This window comes from Ciconia boyciana, chromosome 7, assembly GCF_034638445.1.
Source record: "Ciconia boyciana chromosome 7, ASM3463844v1, whole genome shotgun sequence".
NCBI classification, from domain to species: domain Eukaryota; kingdom Metazoa; phylum Chordata; class Aves; order Ciconiiformes; family Ciconiidae; genus Ciconia; species Ciconia boyciana.
Window position 1 is genome coordinate 61,171,218 of NC_132940.1, and position 20,635 is coordinate 61,191,852.

Genomic DNA, 20,635 nt, shown 5'->3' on the forward strand with positions numbered 1-20,635 from the left:
GAATATCTAAGAGACAGTTTTGCGACTTAAATGGAAAAAGACCCCTGGAAACATTTATGAACTCTGAAAACAATTTTATATAACGGAGGGTTGTTGAAACTGCTATTTTATGAAATGAAAAACATGTCACAAAGTGCCTGTGTCTGCTGGAAAAAAAAAATAATCCTGAACTTCAGATACTTCTTCCTTTGCTCATTTAGCTTGTTTCCTTCTCCTCGCTGCGGGAGCGGAAGGCTGAGAGCATCACTGCCCTCCCAGAGGTAAGAACCCAACTTAGAAAAGGGTAACAAGAGGGAAATTAAACCTGAGCTGACAGAGGACTTCCTGTGCATTACTCTCAAGTAAGAAACAGGAGGAAAAAGAAGAGACATGCTCAGCTAAATGCCACTTAAGAGTCCAGCTTTCCTGCCCGTGCTTGCCCCTGAGACTCATCCCTCAGTTAAAAAGCCAGTTGTTGATTTCTTGAGAAGGTCTGGGACAAAAGATTAAGGTTTTTCTTTCATTCGTTCTCTCCTCTCCTTTTAAACTTTCACAAACTTTTTCCAAATATAGTTTGAATGACGGTGACTCTGAGTTTCCAGACTAAGAAGTCCTCTAACTGGCTCAAGTTTCTTGGCCCCAAGGCATAAATCAAGAAGCAATGTTTAAACAAAATTATTTTACCTTCCTCAAGTATGCTCAGCATTCACAGGAAGTTCACTCTAGCTCAAGTGACAGGAACACAACAAATTCATACCGTAAATCTCTGCAATTAACCACAGCTATGCACTGTTGCCTTTCTTGTTGTCTTTGCTTGTCTTCCCAACGCCACTGAGAAGCGAGTCATTAAGTTACAGTGATACAGTAATTGCAGGGAAAACAGAACTGCAAGTGCTATAGCGGTCCGTAGAAATAACGTGAAGGCTGAAACATCGGTTTGCAAAGTGTACCTCATACCAAGAATGTCTCTGCCACTCTGTTTTCCAATGGCAATTCCATTTCTAACACCCACCTGTTGTGGGCAACTGTCCTCTACCTACTCCACCATTAGTGCTGCATCTTGTAGGTGGTTAATGCTGCAGTTTACTCCCAAATATAAATGACCATGCAAAGAAAAGTTGCATGCATCTGGCACGTAGATGTAGGTTCAGCAAGTAGTTAAAAAAGGATGCATTCTTCCACAGGACCAGAGTCAGGATTCTTCTACTTGGAGGACTTACCTAACTCCCATTTCTTTACACTCCGAGACATGGTAACTCCAAGCATCTATCCTTACAAAACAACTGTAAGCAAGGTATGTTTTCTGGTGCTGTTGTAATTATTAATTTCATTTCAAAATACACAGTCAGAAGAGCTTACATGCCTTTGCCATAAATGAACCTTTGCAACCAATATGACCGCTTCTAAAACAAAATAAAAATCCAGTAAAATCCAAATAATTACATTTAATGAAAATTTTACAATCTAATCTTCATAAATTACATTTAAGAGATGCTAGGGGTGGGATATATACAACCTGTCTTTGCATTGAAAAAACCTGTCCAGTTAATTGGGTTTTTTACTTGTTTTGTTCTGTCAGCATGGTGAATACCAGTTTAACTGGAGGCTAAGTCTGGCTAAATCAAAGACCTGTATCTTCATTACAGTCTAATAAATATAGATGACCAAGTTCACTCAAGCCAGCAGTCAACAGCACTTCTCAGAAAAAGGCCAGACACAGTCAAGTGAGAGAAGACTGCATTGTTAAAGTTTGAAACACAGTCGAAAGTACATCGAATACATGAATTAATATTCACTAATGATAAAGGCAAAACGTTTCCTGCACTAGAGCTAGGAAGGTGGTACAAATTGTCCTGCTTTCAGTGGTTTGATGAGTATTTAGCACCAGAGGATCTACATCCTTTCTCCGTAACAGGTAAAAAATTATTGTGCTTAATTATCATTCACTTCTGGCAGTAGCCTCTGTATCCTCCACAACCGGCTGCAGCGAGCACCTTGGAGACACTGCTGGCTCCAGCTCAGTTTTGTCTGCAGTAGTATCTGTAGGACCAGGCTAAGCCGACGCAGGATGCCCTCAGCACAAAGATGTATGCTTGGTTGTGAACACAGTTACACTCTGTGAATGGACTTCACATACACAACAGAGAGGAAAAAAAAAATTAATTTGACAATTATATACAAGGTCTTTAGATCTGCTAAAGAAATATTAAACCAAATACGACTGTAAAAAGCAGCGTACTTCTTTTATATGTAGCACATTATGCTTTGGTGGCCAACAAGTCAAGTAAAGTGGCTATGCAATTTATCACTTTCAGTTCCTAAAAAAGCTTTTCTGTTTAGGTACCTGAGAATATCATAAAAACTTGATGAGCTTTTTGCCTGGCTCCCTCAATGAAAATATCATCACAAGTAATAAACTGCTGCTCTTATAGCATTTGATCCTATTGATCAAGCCAGACAGCTCAGCAAATTCCTGTAGGCAAGTATTTCTCAATTTCACCGATGTCATTAAATAATTCCAACCCCCCTCCATCTTTTTCAAATAATAAAAATGACAGCCACAATTGCCCTGTAAGCAACCCATCGGAAAGTGTAAGATAACCGTACCTGGTTGTGGCATTCCACTGCAATGACCAGTGTATTTAATAATTAATAAAAGCCTATTTTGTATGATGAGAAGAAGATCAAGAATCAGAGGCAGGTTTCAATCTATTTAGAAAGCATGCCCACTTGAAAGGTTTAATTTCTTCTCAGTCATCTGACAGATTTCTCTTTAAGAAACTGGCTGGGCTTATTATTTTATCCAGACTCAAAATCAGGTTCCCTCACTCCACTGCCAAGATGCTCATAAACCCTTAAGAGCTGTGTGGACAGCCTTGCCTCCTGAACAAAGCAAATCAGAGCCTCTCAGATCACCTTCCGTGAGGTGGGCTGCCCGGAAAAGCTTTAACAAAAGGAAACTATTTGCTCCGTCTTACGACACAAAATTGGCATCAGGAGGCAGCGAAAATACTCAATGCAAGTAGCACTAATAATAAATGCCAATGCGTACTGTACAATTACGTTGTATTTTGGCACACAACCAGTACAAGTGCCTTTGCCTTGCTATTTAAAATAGAGAAGGAGAAAGAATTATTTGCTGATTTACACAAATTAACAGTGCACTGAATGTGTTTCAGAGATCGTGTGCCTACAGAGTCTGAACGAAAGAAAAAACAATAATTAATATTAGAGCTTGGTAAGACCGACCGGGTTCTCCCAGGGGTCCACCTCTTGGTGCAGACTCCAGCAGGCTTGCCACTGCATTGCTGGGGGATATATTTTTTTTTTTTTTTTTTTAAACACACCCAGTGTATCCTACTCATATCTTTTCTTCTTTTGGAAAGTGTCTGGGGACAGTTTTCTCCCAGAAGAGATGTGGTAGTAGCTGAGGAAACACCATTGCCTCCAAATTACTGGAAATTTCAAAACATAGAACATTTTGCCTCACTGGCAAACAAGGATAAAGAAGCTTTAAAACGCAGCTCTCATTTCCCACGGACAGCTCTTACGAAGAGCTGGCTTCTCGGCGATTCGATCCCCAGAGCTGCTCAACTGAGAAACTAAAACTTAGGCTGCCGAGTGTTACGACTGTTATCCCAAGCTTCAGCTCCTGCGCTGCACAACCCAGCCCGCTCCCTGAGCTCCAGAATAAAGCTATGCAAAGCTGGAGACAATTTTAACACACTTGAAAGCAAAGTTCTAACTGAGTAAGCTTTGCTAGATGAAACTGCAAGCAACAGAAAAACAGACCTGGGCCACCGATTCCTGCAATCGGCCGTGATTTACATCCTGATTCGTACACAAGGAAAAATTGATTTCCTAAAAAGAACTGTAATGCCATAATGCCATTGCTTTTTCAAGTATCCAAATAGATAAAGCATACCAATACAGAAAAAGGAACACATTGCTTAAGAAACAGAAAAAGGTGCATTTAATATTTAACACGCTTTTTAGGGAGCTAAATTATCTGTTTGGCTCCTGCAAATCCAATTCTTCAGACAATTCTCAGCAGAGTAAAAACTTACAATGTGTTCTCCCAGAGGAGGGCAGGGATTGCTATAGCCCCAGTCTGAAAAAAAGGGCTTTTGAATACTTTGATACCACCTCTGCTAGGTCAAATGGTGGAGGAGCAGTGGCTTTTGGGAGGCGCAGACAGCTCAGGTGTGATGATCTAGACAGAAACTATAGCTTTACCAAGAAGCCCATCAGTGGCCGACGTTGCAGCAGAGGAAGGAAATGCTAAAGCAATTTAGCTTATAAGTTAGTGGAGATTATTATTTTCTATAACTTGAATTTGTTTCTACGACATAAGCGAGGTGCAAGTACAGACTGGTGGGCTGCTCCTAGGTGTTCTTACATCTCTCGAGAGCTTCATCTCTAGAATGGCATACACAGCAAGAGATCAATAAGGAGCTCAAACTTTGAGAGTTAACAGATGGCAATAAGACTCTGTTTTCTCCTATTAATGTTCTATTTCATAATGAGTTTTCTATATTTTTCGCTTTAGATACAAAACACACTAGACAGGTGTTACAATGCCCTGCTCGATACTGGTCCACAGGCAGACCCAGAAAAATCAGTGCCGTGTACTAAAGAGCTACGCTGTGTGAATAAGGGAAGTGAAACACGGCCACTTATTTCAGCGTGCACCCGACTCTGTGCCACCAGAATAAACTGAAGCAGACTACTTCATGCTTAGTCAGCACAAAGTGCCCAGGTGGATTTTCTCTTCTATTAATGAAATTAATATGGGAGAACATCGCATTCTGCACCTTCTGAAGGGCTTCCTAGCAAAGAGCTGGATCAAGATCTGTAACGTAAAATTTTCCCAGAAATAGGAATCGAGTGTCACATCTGTGCCACCTGAGTAAGGATTTGTGTGAGCTTTCTTATCAAGTCCACTGAGACTCCGTGCTTGACACCGTGCCACTCTGTGTGCTCAACTGTTCCCCAAATAGTCATGGGATATAGTCGCCTTTTGAAAAGTCTAACACAACCATCGTTAAAAAGTTCTAAGTCAGTTTTCATGATGATAGAAGCTTCCTTTTCCAAGCTTTTATTTGAATGAAAAGACTACAATCTACTATGTAAAGCATACAACGTTCTTGTCAATAAGACATGACACAGTATGAATGCTAAGTCAGTATCACAAAAGGCATACTGACATCTTCCCAATATGTTTGTTGGAATAACAATATCTTTGTAAAATTTCCTGGGGGAGAAACATATCAAACATTCTCCCATTCCCTACAAAAAACCAAAAAGACTGACATGCATCATCATCTTGACTTCTGCCGTGCATAGTCACTTCTACAGACGGTAATGCTTAGTAAATGCTTTACACTTTAATTGGTTTGTTCTGCTCCAGGAGATACCTGCACATGAACTTAGACTCATTAGCTTTTACTCATTTAAACACTGAAAGCAAGAATTAGAGCTTTAAAATAAAATGAGGAAACTGGTTTTGGTCACCGATCAGCTGCATTCATCTGAAGTAAACCAACTGAGAGCAGACAGGGAGATGTGGCTCCATGGATTTGTAACACGTCTTCCCAGTTAAAACTGGTCAAGGCCTTGCCTTAAATAGTTGCCTTTAAATTGCTGCAAATGAAGTGACATATTGACAGGATTACAGACTTGTAACAGAGAAACAGCTTTATATGTTCATCAGTTGAAAAGTTTCAATTTTAAGGTAATTTTAGAAGTGGATTTTTATTCTATGAAACTCTTCTCATCTGCATTTGGGCTGGTGTAAAACATGTCGCAGAACAGAGACAACTGTGTCCTGGAGGGTGAGTGAAGGTGAAAGCATCTGAGGATGAGCGACCTACATGTGATAGGATGTCCTGCATAGCCCATAAATAGCTTGAAATAGCTATTTGTTGCATTTATTTCCATGCCAGTGGGACATAAAAAATTATTTCATGCAGCTATTTTTCTCCTTCTTATCCAGCTATACTGTCCCTGGTTCTTGCAAAATGCACTGGTGACTGCTATAGAAACTCCAGTCACTTAAGACACTGTTCTTTCTCATGGGTGTAATTTAATAGCCTGAAAATCTACAATATTTTTCATTTGTGCAACCCTTCAAAGCAATTTGCAAAACTTCTCTAACATAATATGCCCCCTGAGATACATATGCAAAATATGTACGTCACTTGCAGATTTAAAAGTAAATTTAGGACTTGTACTTAAAATGTAAGTAACATATCACTAAAATTACTTTTCAACTAAAGAGTAGCAAGTGATCACACACATGCCACAGCAAAGGTGAAGTGAAATGCATTAGCCAGAAAATCACTGAAAGACGTTTATCTATTTTATCTCCTATTCACATAACAGGAGCTAAGAGCACGCGCGCACAGCTACTGCAGCTCAGCTAATGGACAGTAAGTCAGTGACGTGCCCCAGTGCTGAGCAGACACCCACATTTGTGATGAGGATAAATAATTTTGATGGGTGAAACTGATTTCTGAGACTGTGAAAGAGTGGAACTCTCCCTGTTTTCCACAGCTGGTTATCAGCCAGCCCAACTACAGAAGTCACAGTGTCAGCTTTGAGCATCTCAGCTGGGAGCTTCTTCTAGTGAGTCACTTGTGAAAACTCAAGCAAAACCCCCCTCAGCAGTCATGCTTCCTGAGAAATGAAGACCTTCAATCTAAGACCCTGAAGGTACTTTTTATTTCCTTTTTGCTGAGTTTTTTCATATCACAATTCCTTGACTGCAAAGATTAAGCTATCACCTACTTTAAAGGAACATGAAGCCATGCCCAATTCTCCCCAAGGACATCCAGAACGTTTTAAGCACTGAAGCTATGCTTACTAAAGCTGTACATGGAGGTTTACATCAAGGCTACTTTGTAAATCTGGCAACAGCAAAATGGGTCCACTTACCCACTTACCACTGAGATTGAGGCCAACACAGTACACGGAGGTTTTATTACGTATAACAGCGCCAAAAATGTTTCCCGACAAAACCAGTTAGGTTTCTGAATCTTTAGCACCCACATGAATTGTCTTGTGTTTATTTATGTTATTTTTGATGATTCATTAATTCGCAGCAACACTCAAAAATAGACTGAAGAGGAGCAAAGACAGTTGCAAAGTACTACCTTATTCACATTTTTAAGACTTTAATTTAAAGTTTAACATATCTCATTCCCTAATTTGGACTTATTTGGAATCCGTGTGACAATGAAAGAAAGGACAGGGAGAAGACAAGGCACAGATGAAGTGGACTGTACATCACACAGTCAGAGGTGTGGTAGATGAAATAAAAGGTCTAGCTGTGAATGAGTTGCTCTGTTTCAGGTGCTCTGGGGAAATGTCCACTTGTGATCTCTAATCGTGATAGACAAGAAGAGAAAGATCAGCTGTATTTCATTCACTTTGTTTCCACGGTGCAAGAACAGACACAGTTTCTGTGGGACAGCTGATATACAGCAGTTACACATCCACGCATCGAAACCTTAGACAGGAATGGGACGGCTGAACAAACCAATTAAAAGTTGTGTACTTGACTGAAATCCTTGATGGAGGGTCTTGGAATTGGCTTAGTGAATGAGGAAGATAATCTACCTACTTCATCTTCTCATCTTCAGACAACGGTTAGCACCAGCCAGTTCGGAAGCAAGCATGGGTGGACAGAACTGCAACTTTTCAAAGGTTAGTTCAGTTAGAAATAGTGATTAACTATGGACAGAGCGCAAATCACTCCAGTAAGATAATGATGTTCTATATACTCCCTCTGGGGAGAAAACAACCTATTACAGCCCTTAATTTTGATTCAACCTTTACCAAAGTTCATGACGCATCACCATAGGGTGTAATTCAATACAGCAGAAAGAAGCAGCACAGCGAATGTTCAAAAACATTTCCATTATATCATCAATTTAGCAATTAAATGAGACCATTTTCCTACCTGCTTGTATTCAGATTCTCTTCCAACCAGTACCTGCAGAACATAACTAACAGGATCTCCCTTCATGGGTGGGACCATTTCCCAGGTAATTTCACAGGCGTTTCCTCCCAGCTGTGTCACTCGAGGGGCTACAATAAAATTAAATGCGTTAACATTTAATATAAAGACTGCATTGAAGTCTTATTGATTTTACGTGCACTGTAATATATACGAGAACATTTTAAAAAGAGAACTTTGGGACATCACAGGGGTTAGTAGCACATAATTTGCACTGTATTTATGTGGCTAAAAATCAAATTGCTGTCACCACTGGATGAAAGTAGTAAAAATGTGGCCGGAATTTTAAGTCACTCAAAAGTCACATTTATTTCAGGACAGCCTTGTCTGATTAAGCAGTTCAGGATTCTTGTGGTATTAAACAATAACAAGCACTGCTCATAGAAAATTGGGTGAAATTTAGAGCTGATTAACAAGCTCCTAAGAAGTTTACTGCAGGACCCAGATCACTTCTGCAGAAGGACAATGAGCTCTTAGAGCATGTCTCATCTGTCAGCTGGGTGAGCCGCTGGAAAGGGGGGGTGGATGTCATAGAAAACTTTGAACTTTTAAAATTCAATTGCAATGCTGTGCACTTATCTTTTCAAAGCAGAAGCCAACACACAAATTACGCTGGCATTAATAAAAGCAGTAATTTTGTGAAGTTCTGAGCAAACACCTGTGCCAGTGGAGACACCTGCATATTCCTCCCATGCTACACATCATTGAAAGAGAGGAGTAATATCAAACATTTCATTCCGGAAAAACAGAAGAAAGAATGTGAGAAGGGAAGCTAAATAATCTTCTGCATTAGAGATTAAGTCCAGCCTGGGAAGCAAAAGTACAAGCATAATTTTAAAGACTTGGAGTAATAACTAATTCTGAGCCTGATGTTCAGATGATCAGACCTACAATTTCTAGCTAGGCTTAGACTAGTGCTTTCACTAGAACTCTAAGAAATTCAATTTGTCAGCTGTTACAATGCTGCCGTCCTTGGGAAAGGATCTCTCACCAGCTGAAAGCTGAAAGACACCATACGATGCCTGACGGCAAGCTTGCAGGCGAGCCGAGCGGAGTACTAACAGCGGCAGCGTGTTTGTATGTACAACTAAGCATCTGCCACTGGAAGGCATCAAAACAGCTGCGACCGCATCCAGGGTCCACCAACCTCTTTATCGGGCAGAGCAAGCCAGCACATGACCAAAAAATGAACCTGTGAGAAACAAAGTGCTAAACACTTTACTCAGTGGTTAACATGTGCACGTGCAAGGACATGAGCTTGTTAAAGGCAATATAGATTCCCAACCCTACGAAAACAGACAACAGGAGAGTCTATCAAAGAAACAAATGCTGCTGCTGCTGCATACATTACACGAATTTTAGACTAATTCGTTACCACCCAAGAGGAACACATGAATCATACACGGACCCAAATGTAATCAATATCCATTTGCTTCTCTCTGCACATCTGCCTGCGTTGAGAGACTGATAATAGATGCCTTCATCTCAGCTGACAACAACATTCGCAATTATTTTCCCTCCTCCTTCCATCCCTCACCCTGATGCACACAGATTTTTGTCTGACACTTACAAAACACTGCCGTTAACAATAATGCTATTTTAGGGTTGGCATCACTAAGTGAGTAATTAAGATACTTTATAGGAGAATAAGCACGTGCTTCTGATAAACTTAATACAGTTTTTCATGTATCACCTACATTCCTTTGTATTGCTCTGAACACAGAAGGGAATCAACACCATCATTTTGCCTCAACAGATCTCTTTTCCCTATGGCATTACCTCCCCACAGCAGTGTTCACTAACGCAGTTTTTGTTGTGCCCTTTTCTCTGTGAGAGCCCGTATTTTGTAATGTACCTGTGGTCCCAGCCCACACACGACCCGGTATCTGCACCGTATTTTAACTGCTTGATATTCAGTCTAGAGCATGAGTCATATCTAACAGGAACTAAATAGGCAGGCAGGGAGTTCAAAACAAAAACCTAGGTGAGATCTGAGTTTAATAAAATGCATTTCTATCCAACAAAATGAAAATGTGACTACAGTGCATGCAGGCATCCCTGTGCTAGCTTTATCCACTTAGTGCAGCTAAGAGAAGCCACGGCAACATGGACTCGGCATTCGCGAGTGACGCGCCTGTGCCCAGGCACTCTGACAACCGGCAGATGATGCCAACGCTGTGAAGCACACCCTCCCTGCTACCGTCACCTACGCCAGCCTGGTTCATCTAGCACGAGCTCTCTTTGCTTTGCTGGGTAGCGTATCTTACAAGTGAACCAGGATAATTCACTGTTGGGTAAGTATATTTACCCTTGAACTTTATACCAAACACATACAGGTACACAGCACTGAAGCAAATGCCAAAACCCAGGGGATATCCAGATGCAGGTAGAAACGAAGGTGGGATTCTCGCATACGTGGATTTTAGCACAGCGAAGCCAATCTCCCGATGTTCTCTCTGCACTCGAGACTGTTGTTCTTCCTGGGGGTGATTCAGAGCAGCTAACCTAGGGACCGGGGAAGTCACACCCCAGCAGTGTCTTCCCCTCTCTAAATCTCTGATCACGAATGGTGTGAAAATCACCAAAGCCAGATTTTAAATACAGCCGAGCAAATGAAACCTCTCTGACACCTTAACAGTTGCGGTTTCTCACAGTAAATGGTACTGCTTGACAAAGGAGTTTTAAGCACACAGGAAAAAAAGGCGCATCTGATTTCAGCTCAGTTTATCTGATAGCCGATATAGCGAATCCGCTGCCTTTGTAATAGTTCTCCTTGGAAGGAAGGAGCAAAATTACTTAGGCCAAAATTTACGCACAATAAAAGACGTTTCATTATAAAACTTCATTTAATTAGGCCTTTTGTTCTCCTAGGGGAACACATGCTAAGTGATACAGAGAATCTAATGCTTTATGTATGTGAAATACCATTATTATTTTATAAATTAAAGGAAAAATAAACTCTAAAGTGCTATGCTGAACATCACCTACACAACTTAAAATAACATGCAACTTTACTAATGCTTAAGTTGGTATGTACACATATATACTAAAGCTGTTACACCTCTTTCTGAAGTGCTGCAGTATCAAGAGCAATCCCTTGGTAAGCTTTATTGTTAGCAGCAGCATTTTAACAGTTTATGTATAACAACAGTGGTTGGTATAATATTTATATTGTCTCTATGAAATTTTTGGTGATAATTTAGCTTCCCACTGTAATGTAACTTCACAATTCACAGAAATATACAAGCAGCACAAACTGATTTTTCACGTGTTATTGCATAGTTATGTTAACCCTTACAAACTCACTGCATACTTACCAATTACTTAAATAATTATGTGTTACTTATGCATATGTAAAAAAATCTATTACATACCTTTGATTGCAGGTGGGACTGACTTAGTTGTGCAGAAGGTACATATTTCTGAGAAAGGTCCCTCCCCAGCGTCATTGACCGCCTGTATTCTGAACGAGTAACAAGTGGATTCTGTCAGCCTCTGTATCTTGTACGTATGACTTGGTCCCCTGTAAATCGGAATAAACCTGAAAACAATGGAAATGAGAACATGTAATTACACTGGAGTGGCACTGACATTTCTGGCTATTACACATACCAGCACAAGGTATCCATATTGTGAAAATTGGCACAATATGCTTTGCAGAGCTGTTAAAGGCAAGTATAAAAACGGCATGTTATTAACACACTAACAATGATTAGTAGGTTAGGGAAAGCAGAAGTTCATTGTCTCCTTTGCAACTAATACTTACCTTCCAAAATGATTACATAAATTAGAAAAAACATCTGTCAACGCATTTCCTACTACCTAGTAATCAAAACAGATTCAACCTGTGTTCTGCTACAATACACTGCGTGCACTACTGGTTTAAAAGTATGTTTAAAACGAGATTAATACTTTGAATCTTTTATTGCTTGATTTGGACTTTATTCGCACATTAAGACCCAAAGACCACATCTTACACTTATCCGTGCCATCTTAAGCCAGAGTAACTCTATTTAAATCAGAACATATGGGTTGTGTAATTTGTGTGTAATGCATTACACACTTCTCAGTTTTGAAGAGTTTACAGACTGCAGACAGCCAAACGGCAGAGACAGAAACAGATTCAGAGAGAATACATGGTGGTCTATGAGTGGAAAGGCATGATTATAGCGAGGGGAATACGGGGAATGGAAAAGGATGCCAGCTTAGGAGCTCTGGGGGACATCCGTGCTGACAGCTCTGCTCACGTGCAGGCTGAGAAGAAGAAAAAGACACGGCACTAAGGAAGCCACTTCCAAAATACTTCCATTGACAAGAACAAACGTCAGCACACACAAACTTGTCCAACAATGTAACGCAGAACAAAATCAATGTCACTTAATCTAAAAAAAAAAAAAAACAAGAAAAAAAAAGTACAGGTTGCTAGAGAGAATCTAACTTCTGTTTTCAATTGTTCTGCTCAGATAAATGCTTTTCAGCAATAGTCATACGTTAGCCAGCAATTTCTGAGATCCTGACCCGCCGGGTGCTGAGCGGAATGGGGTGAAGGTAATTAAAGAGGAAGCAGCCAGCATCTTGCATCAGCCCGCTTCGCCTCCACTGGGGAACAGGTCTTACTTGCAGTAGTCCTGAATCTGGAGAACATAAAATTCACTGCGTAGGATCACATAGTTTTTTTTGTGATTTAGTACACTTCTTCAAATATCTTAACCATTTCAGCGGATTTGAAATCACCAGGAAGCCAACAAAGAGATTTGTTTTTGACCTCCCTGTCTAGGTGCTAGCTTTACCCTGGATAATAAGTCCTTTGGCTTTGCATGAGATGCACCGTATAACCAATTCGAGCATTTCAAAGAAACTGGGTCTGTCATTAGCTCTCAGGGACAGAAATCAATTCATATTACATTATGATTGAAATCCACGGAAGTACAAACAGAGAGATCAAGAACCATCTGTAATAAAAAGAAATGTTCAGGTAATTTAAATTGCTGGAAATGTACTCTGAGGACTAATGTGACTTACTACCCCCACTGAGTTTTAGTGAGCCCCTCACCTTGATTGGAAATCAAAGATCTACACCCACAAGTTTTTAAGAGATTCTAGAGCCAATTTCCAAAGAATAATTTTTTTTCTTTCAACCTTATGTCTCCACAGTTTTAAGGACTGCCTGATATCCCACATTTTTGAGGCTCACACAAGCAGCTATGGCACGTTTCAAAAGACTGCCAAAGACCTGTTCTCATGAAATAAAATTTCTTGGGATTCACTGCACGATGAACAAAGCACACATATTTAGGAGGGCAATAAGACTGAAAAGACAAGACTACTCTGTCTCTCCCTCTCCACTTCTTGTAGCTCAATCAGGCAGCTGGCTCAGAAACCACTGCAGTACTCATAGATGAGTGCTGAGACTTGTCTCTGACCCTGATCCAAGGGCAACAGATAGCAAAAAAGATGCAATGCAGTATTTTAGACTAATGCCCTCTTTGTAATCATCCGTGGAGCTAGGTAAGCAAGGGAGGATAAATATGCCTTAGCAGTTACCACACAAGCCCACCCATACCCCAGTCTGGGCTTATGGTACACTTGCTAGCCATATTTATATGGGGAATACCAATGACTTAGTCCTGAAGTTACACTTTCACCTTTTGAATGTGATTAAGGTTTCATAACACTGAAAGTGATCTGGCAAAACACTTGAGCTCCTCCTGTCATTTGGGAATTGGACTACTACTCCTATCCGGTTACCATCTCCACCCCTTTTTACTTCTTTATCTCTATATCAAAAAACATCTGTAATGAAAGTACAAACCATTATAGAAAAGCTTGCATCCATGTTCAATACACAAGACTGTAACGGAAGCACACTTACACTTCTGAGATTCAACCATCTTTGAAGGAAGAGGGCTTCCAATTTTGGAAGAAGAAAGGCTGATCACTAAGTCAATCAAATTCAATTGCTGTTAGGCTTTACTATGACAACAATGCTTTGTAATTGTGTTTGAAAATGCAGATCACGATGTAAGAAACATAATGAAGATGAAACATTTTAACTTTGAAATACTTAGTATTTTCCTCATGTCTAAAGTAAGTACTACTTTATACTCCTCCAGAATTATTTCTGTTATTTTTAAAAATAGTGTAGTTATTTGATGTAGATCGCTATAGACTTGGAAACTTATCCTACAATCTTTTTTCAGTCTCCCAGGTTTTCTGCTGAAGGACCGCAATGAACTTAAGAACCTTTGCCTTCTTGGCAAGCCTGACATTGTTCACTGTGCTTTATCCAAGCCCTGTTCCATACATTTTCCTAAGAACAAGCCAGTTTTGAGCTTGTTTGCAAGGACTTAGTCTCCTATGCATTTAAAAGTTGACTTAATTTGCATATAGAGGAGCTCCCACATTCTCTATCTCCCCCTCACGTTCTTCCAGCCTCTACTCAGTTCCCCATCTGAACATGGACAACGCGTTTTCCTTCTCAGCAGCTGTGGGATGCCATAAGCATGGTCATTAACAAAGCACAGCCATGAAAAATCTTTCTGGCTTTTCAGGGCGATAGCTGAAGTACACTGGGATGGTGGATTTTTTTCTACATTCCACTTCACTTACCTAACAGAGCTTTACGTCGTTCATAAACTGAATGTGAGAAGACACAAGTCCCAGTCTCAACAGGGCAGCAACAAAACTTGCACATCAGGCCACGGGAGCTGGGAGACTTGTGAAGGAGCCAGGCGCATGGCTCCAGAGAGCCTCCTCCATCCCTCCTCCCCACGCAGCTAGGCTGGGGCGGAGGGATGGGCACACGGTTCAACATGACCAAAATACTGCAGCTTGACAAACTGCCACTTCTTGTCCCTTCAATCAAAATGGAAATGCTTTTAGCTGCAATGTTGAAAAAGTTAGTTTAAACTGTAGTGAAATTGCACCCAAACACTAATATGCTAATGTTTGCGGTGGAGTGTGGAAATGTGGCATTTACACCCGCCCCAACCTCCCTGAGCTGGCTGTTCCCATCCCCATGCTGCTCCTCAGTACCAATATTTATAGGGCTAAAAGATGAACTGGGTTTGAGAACTGATAGAGGTTAGAGATCTCTGTAAATTATATTGGATTAGTCTTATATTGGATTAGTTCCTTAGCTGGTCCACTGTTACATTAGGACAGTTGTATTGGTAAAACTGTGGGGACAGTACGGGGACACAAGGGGTTTAAACAAGCCAAAAGTGCTCCTGTTCCTATACAGGAACACACTTACAGAAATATGTGCATTACTTGGGGTTCTTATTTCTTCATCACTCTCCCCTTCCAAGACAGACAAAACCAAAACACAAAACATGCTCAAGCGTGTCTCAGACAAGATGTGTTCGTTCTCCTACCTCTACCTGCTCAGACCATCTGTGTGAATCCCTGAAGTGTGCTAATAAGCACCAAGAAATTTTCAATTCTAAGAGGTTTGCCCAGTTGAATTGAAAAGGCAGTAGGCTGTATACCTTAAACTGGTACCCTGTCTTTGAAAAAAAGACTACCTCTGCAGGTTTAACGGCACTCTCAATACAGCTGCAATATTTTTTTTTTTTAAGTTTGCACCATCCACAAGTAAATCTGTATTATTCAAATTTAACATGCTGCAGTGTTGCCTCTCTCTCCAGTAAAGTTACAGCAGAAACTGAAAAGAAAGCACCTTTCTCCAGGGAAGGAGACCCTCCCCGGAGGGCACCTCCCCCTCATCTCACTCCAGCGATCCCAGTTCTCCCCTTGCCAGCCATTCTCATGTCGGTCACGGATTATTCATTTACTTACACGCAGTGGAGGAGAGAGAACACAATGTCCTAAAATGATTGTTTGGGAGACACCACTGCTGTTAGTTTTTCATCAATACCTTTTTATTCTCAGTGAAGATCTTCTTGGAAATGTTTTACATGTTGCAGCTATTTTGTTGCCTTCACTTTAGTCACTTCCAGTCGAGCAGAGGCATATGAATGTACTCGCTCTACCTCCGCTCATTAGTTCTCAGCACATTTTAATCAGCAGGTTCCCTTTCAAACTCTTGGGTTTTGTTTATATTTTAGTAACCCATTTGTCCTTACAACAATTTAATTTGAAAGAAAATCTACCATACAGCACTAAATAAGACAGCAATCTTGAGCCAAGTACAAAGGCTAAAATAGCCATCCAAATGATTCTGTTACTGCCTCCCAGAAAAATATGGTGATCTGCCACAATTTTGGCTGGAGAGAAATCATTAATATAGCACTGGTCTGACCTGGTGACCTGAGGCTTCATTTCAGCATACAAGGGCAACTGCATAATTAGAAACTAAAGTACATGAATTTCATAAATCAACAGCTCTTAATATTCTTACCGCAACATCCCTGTTATCTGCACAATTTATAGCCCCCACTTACTTTTTTAGACCGTTCCTCTATTTTGTTTAAAGAACATTATCAAACACTCACTTATTTACGTGATTTTCTTTCCCCACCAGCAGCTCCCTACACTACAAGGTAGCACCCAGGAAAGCAAAGCTTTGATACCAAAACATCTAATTCATCCCACAAGATGGAGAACTTCCATTTTTGAAAGGGAAGTTTGTTTGGTTTTTCTCTTGAGCAGAAAAAAAGCAAAAGAGGGGCTCCTCTGCTGGGCACAGCTTCTCCGGAGTTACTGCACCTGCACTTCATTTCACAAACTCGGCTCCGATCCCTGGAGACCACAGTGCTCCAGTATGGAGGAGTCCCTATCTCCAACGATGCCAGCAAGGCCAGCGCTCCCTTCATCGTGCTCTGCGTGTTGGAATCTGCCTGCGTCCCAATCACCCCCGCGCCTGGCCAGAGCAGATCGGAAGGTTTAACACCTCTTGGGTTGATGTTGAAGCTTGCTCCTGCTGATGCAAGAGAAAGTGTCATTAATCTCTGCTAAACCTAGATGCCAGAAGTAGAATGGAATTAAGTCGTTAAACCCTCACTAATCTGAGGGTCAAAATGGAGGGACCATTTTGTGTTTTCAAGAGAAGCTGTAGAGGAACCCTGAAACCAGGAGCTAAGTAGAAAGTATGATGAACTAATTCCTCTCACTATGTGCTAACTTACCCTTCCCCAGCCATAAGCACCCTGACGTGTCTCTCTGGTCCACATCGTAAGTATAGAGTGCACTTTTATTCTGTTAGACTGGCAGAGATCCAGGAGTAAAGTCAATGCATGATTTTTAAATTTCTGCTGTATTTTAAAATCTTCAGCGTAAAGAGAAAAGCTGCACATCTGCAGCAGCCCCCATCCTCACATCCACCAGCACTCCTCCTATAACCAGTACCAGGCTGACCCAATCTTTTCAGCACTGCCAGCTGAACGGCAGTTTTGGGGCACCCTTCCAAGCCACTCTTTGGCATCGTCGTTTGCAGCTAGGTGTTGACGGAAGGGAAACACCTGGCAGGGGTTCCCAAAAGGGTTTTGTGCTCCCTCAACCTCCACCAACCCTGACTTCCAGCCCTAACGTGAGGTGTGGAGCAAACAGATGGGATGCCTTGGCCCCTCTGATCCGAAGATCTGTTTTCCAGAAGATACCTTTTGGAAAGGTTATGATGTATGCTTGTTCATAATATGTTTAGAAACTAACCTCCACAATGCACTGTCAATACAATTTTTTTTTTATAGGCATAATAAAAATAACAACAGGACCCACTGAAGGAGGCAACTTTTCTTTCCTTATACTTAGAAAAGCAAACTAAGTGGAGATCGGAAAAAGGTGGGAAGAGAAGTGATAAGAGTCAGATGGGAAGAGTTTTTTCTTTGCTTAATTACCTAGCACATTTGCAGGCTAGATGAAGAGTACTTGCAGCCCAAAATTGATTTTTAGCTTGCTTCTACTAGATCGTCTTCCATCTGCTGCTGAATCTGAGCATGTAATCCATATTTACCACAGATAGTCACTTGTGAAATGTCTGGAATTATTGAAAATGGAGATGCCTTAACTTACAGAAGCTCCCCCACAGCAAGAAAAATTACTTTTTTGGATGGAGGTTCTGGGCACATTCGGGAGAAATGGAAGACAGATCAGCAAAGTATCTGCCAGATGATTCCTGTGTACAGCCAGATGAGAGGCCAAGGAACAGATAGGGAGGACAATACTGAGCACAACTTCATGTGAATTAACAGCATTTGAGTGAAAAATCTGGGAGAAATTAGGGACAGCATCCAATGGCCTGTTGAAATGATGCAGGCAAGAAGAACTAGATTACTAGGCAGCTACCAACACCATGGCTTGCAATAGCAATGTATTAATAAATAACAGTAGATATGAATAAGAGCAGGCTTAACAAAGCTGAAGCCAAAACACAACAAAACACAGTTCAGCAGCAGCAAACTAATGCTCTTAGACATACGCATTTTTATCTTTCTTGTGCAGCATTACAATCCACTTTCCTCGTATGGCAGCAACTAATATAAACATCTATGAACCTTAAAATAAATCTCATTCAGCACATCATGTTCAGGACTATCTACTGACACGATAGTCTCAGTAATCTGGTTTGGCAAAGCTCGCTAAAGAAGCAAAGTGTAGTCTCTAGTTTACCAACTTCAACAAAATGAAGTTGGAACCTGAAGTTGTGCTCTTGGAAAACTGGCCAACGCGTTCCTGTTGCTCCAAGCTGAACCCCATTACCACTTTAGATATTAAGGAGTCATTATCCTGATAAGGCATTATTTTTCTTATGAGGTCGTTACAGATGTGCAGAAAATAGCATTCATTATGGCGGCAATCTTTGGTCTGGATGCTGCTCTTATTTATGATCTACCGTTTGACTATTCAGTTACACTTGTGAAGTCCGAAGTACCTGCAGATGTACACTGATCAAAATATAACAGCAAATTTGTCCACTGTGTTTCTATGTAGTTAACTACTAAATTTCCCACCAGACCAGGGGTTCTTTGAACGTACTTAAGGAATAGCACCTAATTCTGTGTCTCACTAGATTCCTAATATCTGAAACATCTCATCTCGAACATTTAACACGGTTTTCTCTCACCTCACTTTGTCTCAAAAGATGACGCACACAGTTAACTCATATCTACTAAAAATGTTGTTTTACTCCTGTTTCTAGGAAGACAGCTGAAATGCATCAACAAGGTAAGCTTTTTACACTTGAAACAGTTCTTCCTCTTCTCTTTCATTTGCACAGCACTTACTTCAAAGCCCCAAATATCTGATCAGAATGCTCTTAATATAAATATGATTATTGTTAATAGCAATACTCATCCACACAACGCAACAATATGAAATGAAGACAGACTATTTGAAAGACTTTTCTGAATGTTAACTTTCTATTTAGCCAGGCTTGCAGAGTAAACTGTAGAATGCCATATGTCTTGGTGCTAATTGTTAATTTCCTTTCATCATTGTTTTACCCAGTATTAAAATGATTTTTCCTGCAGGTTTTTGCAAGGATATGTTAATATATCTAATTTTATATTTTAATACAATTTCACAAGCCAGTAGGCCTGATACATATCAGTAATTGCTGCTAAAATGGGTGTAAATTGTCTGGATCAAATCATGAGTGTAAACAATTTTTTAATTAGACTGCTTGAAACTTGCAGTAACCAGATAACGCTTATGCTAGTCATCAGACAGAGGCAGCACGTTTCGCAATTTATCTCTCTGTGTTTCTATTCTACCTCTCTGCACGTTAATGCAGAGCAAACATACGTGTCGAGGCTCATACATATGACCACTTCCTAACACAGAGAGGCTGTACTTGGCACTGTCTTTCTGCAAAGACTGCTGCTGAGACCAAACCCTCAGATATGATATTCCACTCCTACAGCCAGGGAAACTGCACTGGACGCTGTGACAGATGGTCTCCATTTCATTTGTGGGTTCTCTGCTGTTTGTTATGCTTCTTTAAGGAGTAAGTAGGTCAGAGAAACTGTGCTGGAACAAAGGGAAAATAGTTTCTTCTGTTATATACAACTTCAGCATGTTTGGGGGAGAAAAGGTTTCCAGCATCACTGGGTGAAGACGACAGAATGACAGGAGAATCACTGGAAGAGCTAGGAGCTTCCTAAAACTGAACCTTTCTGCGGAAAAAATGAAGCCATCTGCATCTCTGCACCAGCTTTCCTGTTCAAAGCACGTTTTAATTTCCCTTGGAAGCCACCTCCTGACAAGTGCTTTTTGGTTCCTCTCACCTTGGAAAATACTGGTGTAGATTTTTATAATACGATACTTTTCTCTCTTTCTTACAGGCTTTCTGTAAACAGTGAAATAGCTTATCAAGCAATTGAAAAAGACAGTCCTGCCAGGAGCATCCCTAACCCCTGGGTCAGAAGGCACTGAAAGGGATGGGACAATACATCTCCCTTCGATACCGGGAAAATCTTGCATGTCTCCCCTGCTCACACCTAGGCTCTAAAGACTCCACTCACAACCTACCAAACTGGAGCGAGGAAAGAGAACCGGAGTCACTGGAAGGCAACTGAGAGTCTACCGAGCTTACAGCTCAGATGTCCTCTGCTGCCTGCACCATGATAACAGGCACTCCTGGGACGAGGAATGTGAGGGGTGATGCCTCCTGAAATAAATATTCAAGTTAAGGCAAAATTCGCCAAGTAAAAGACATCAGTTCAAGGGATTATGTCA

At 40.8% G+C, this 20,635-nt stretch overlaps 1 protein-coding gene across 6 annotated transcripts in view; it reads right to left on the reverse strand.

The window, feature by feature from the left end:
* FNDC3B (fibronectin type III domain containing 3B) overlaps window positions 1–20,635 on the reverse strand; it is a 215,028-nt gene that overhangs the window by 4,237 nt on the left and 190,156 nt on the right. For all 6 annotated transcript variants that reach the window (XM_072868986.1, XM_072868988.1, XM_072868987.1 and 3 more), the window contains 2 exons: window positions 11,374–11,540; window positions 7,943–8,070 (listed from right to left, as the gene is read on the reverse strand). In XM_072868986.1, coding sequence (XP_072725087.1) covers window positions 7,943–8,070; window positions 11,374–11,540 — 295 coding nt within the window. The remainder of the gene's footprint in view (window positions 1–7,942; window positions 8,071–11,373; window positions 11,541–20,635) is intronic.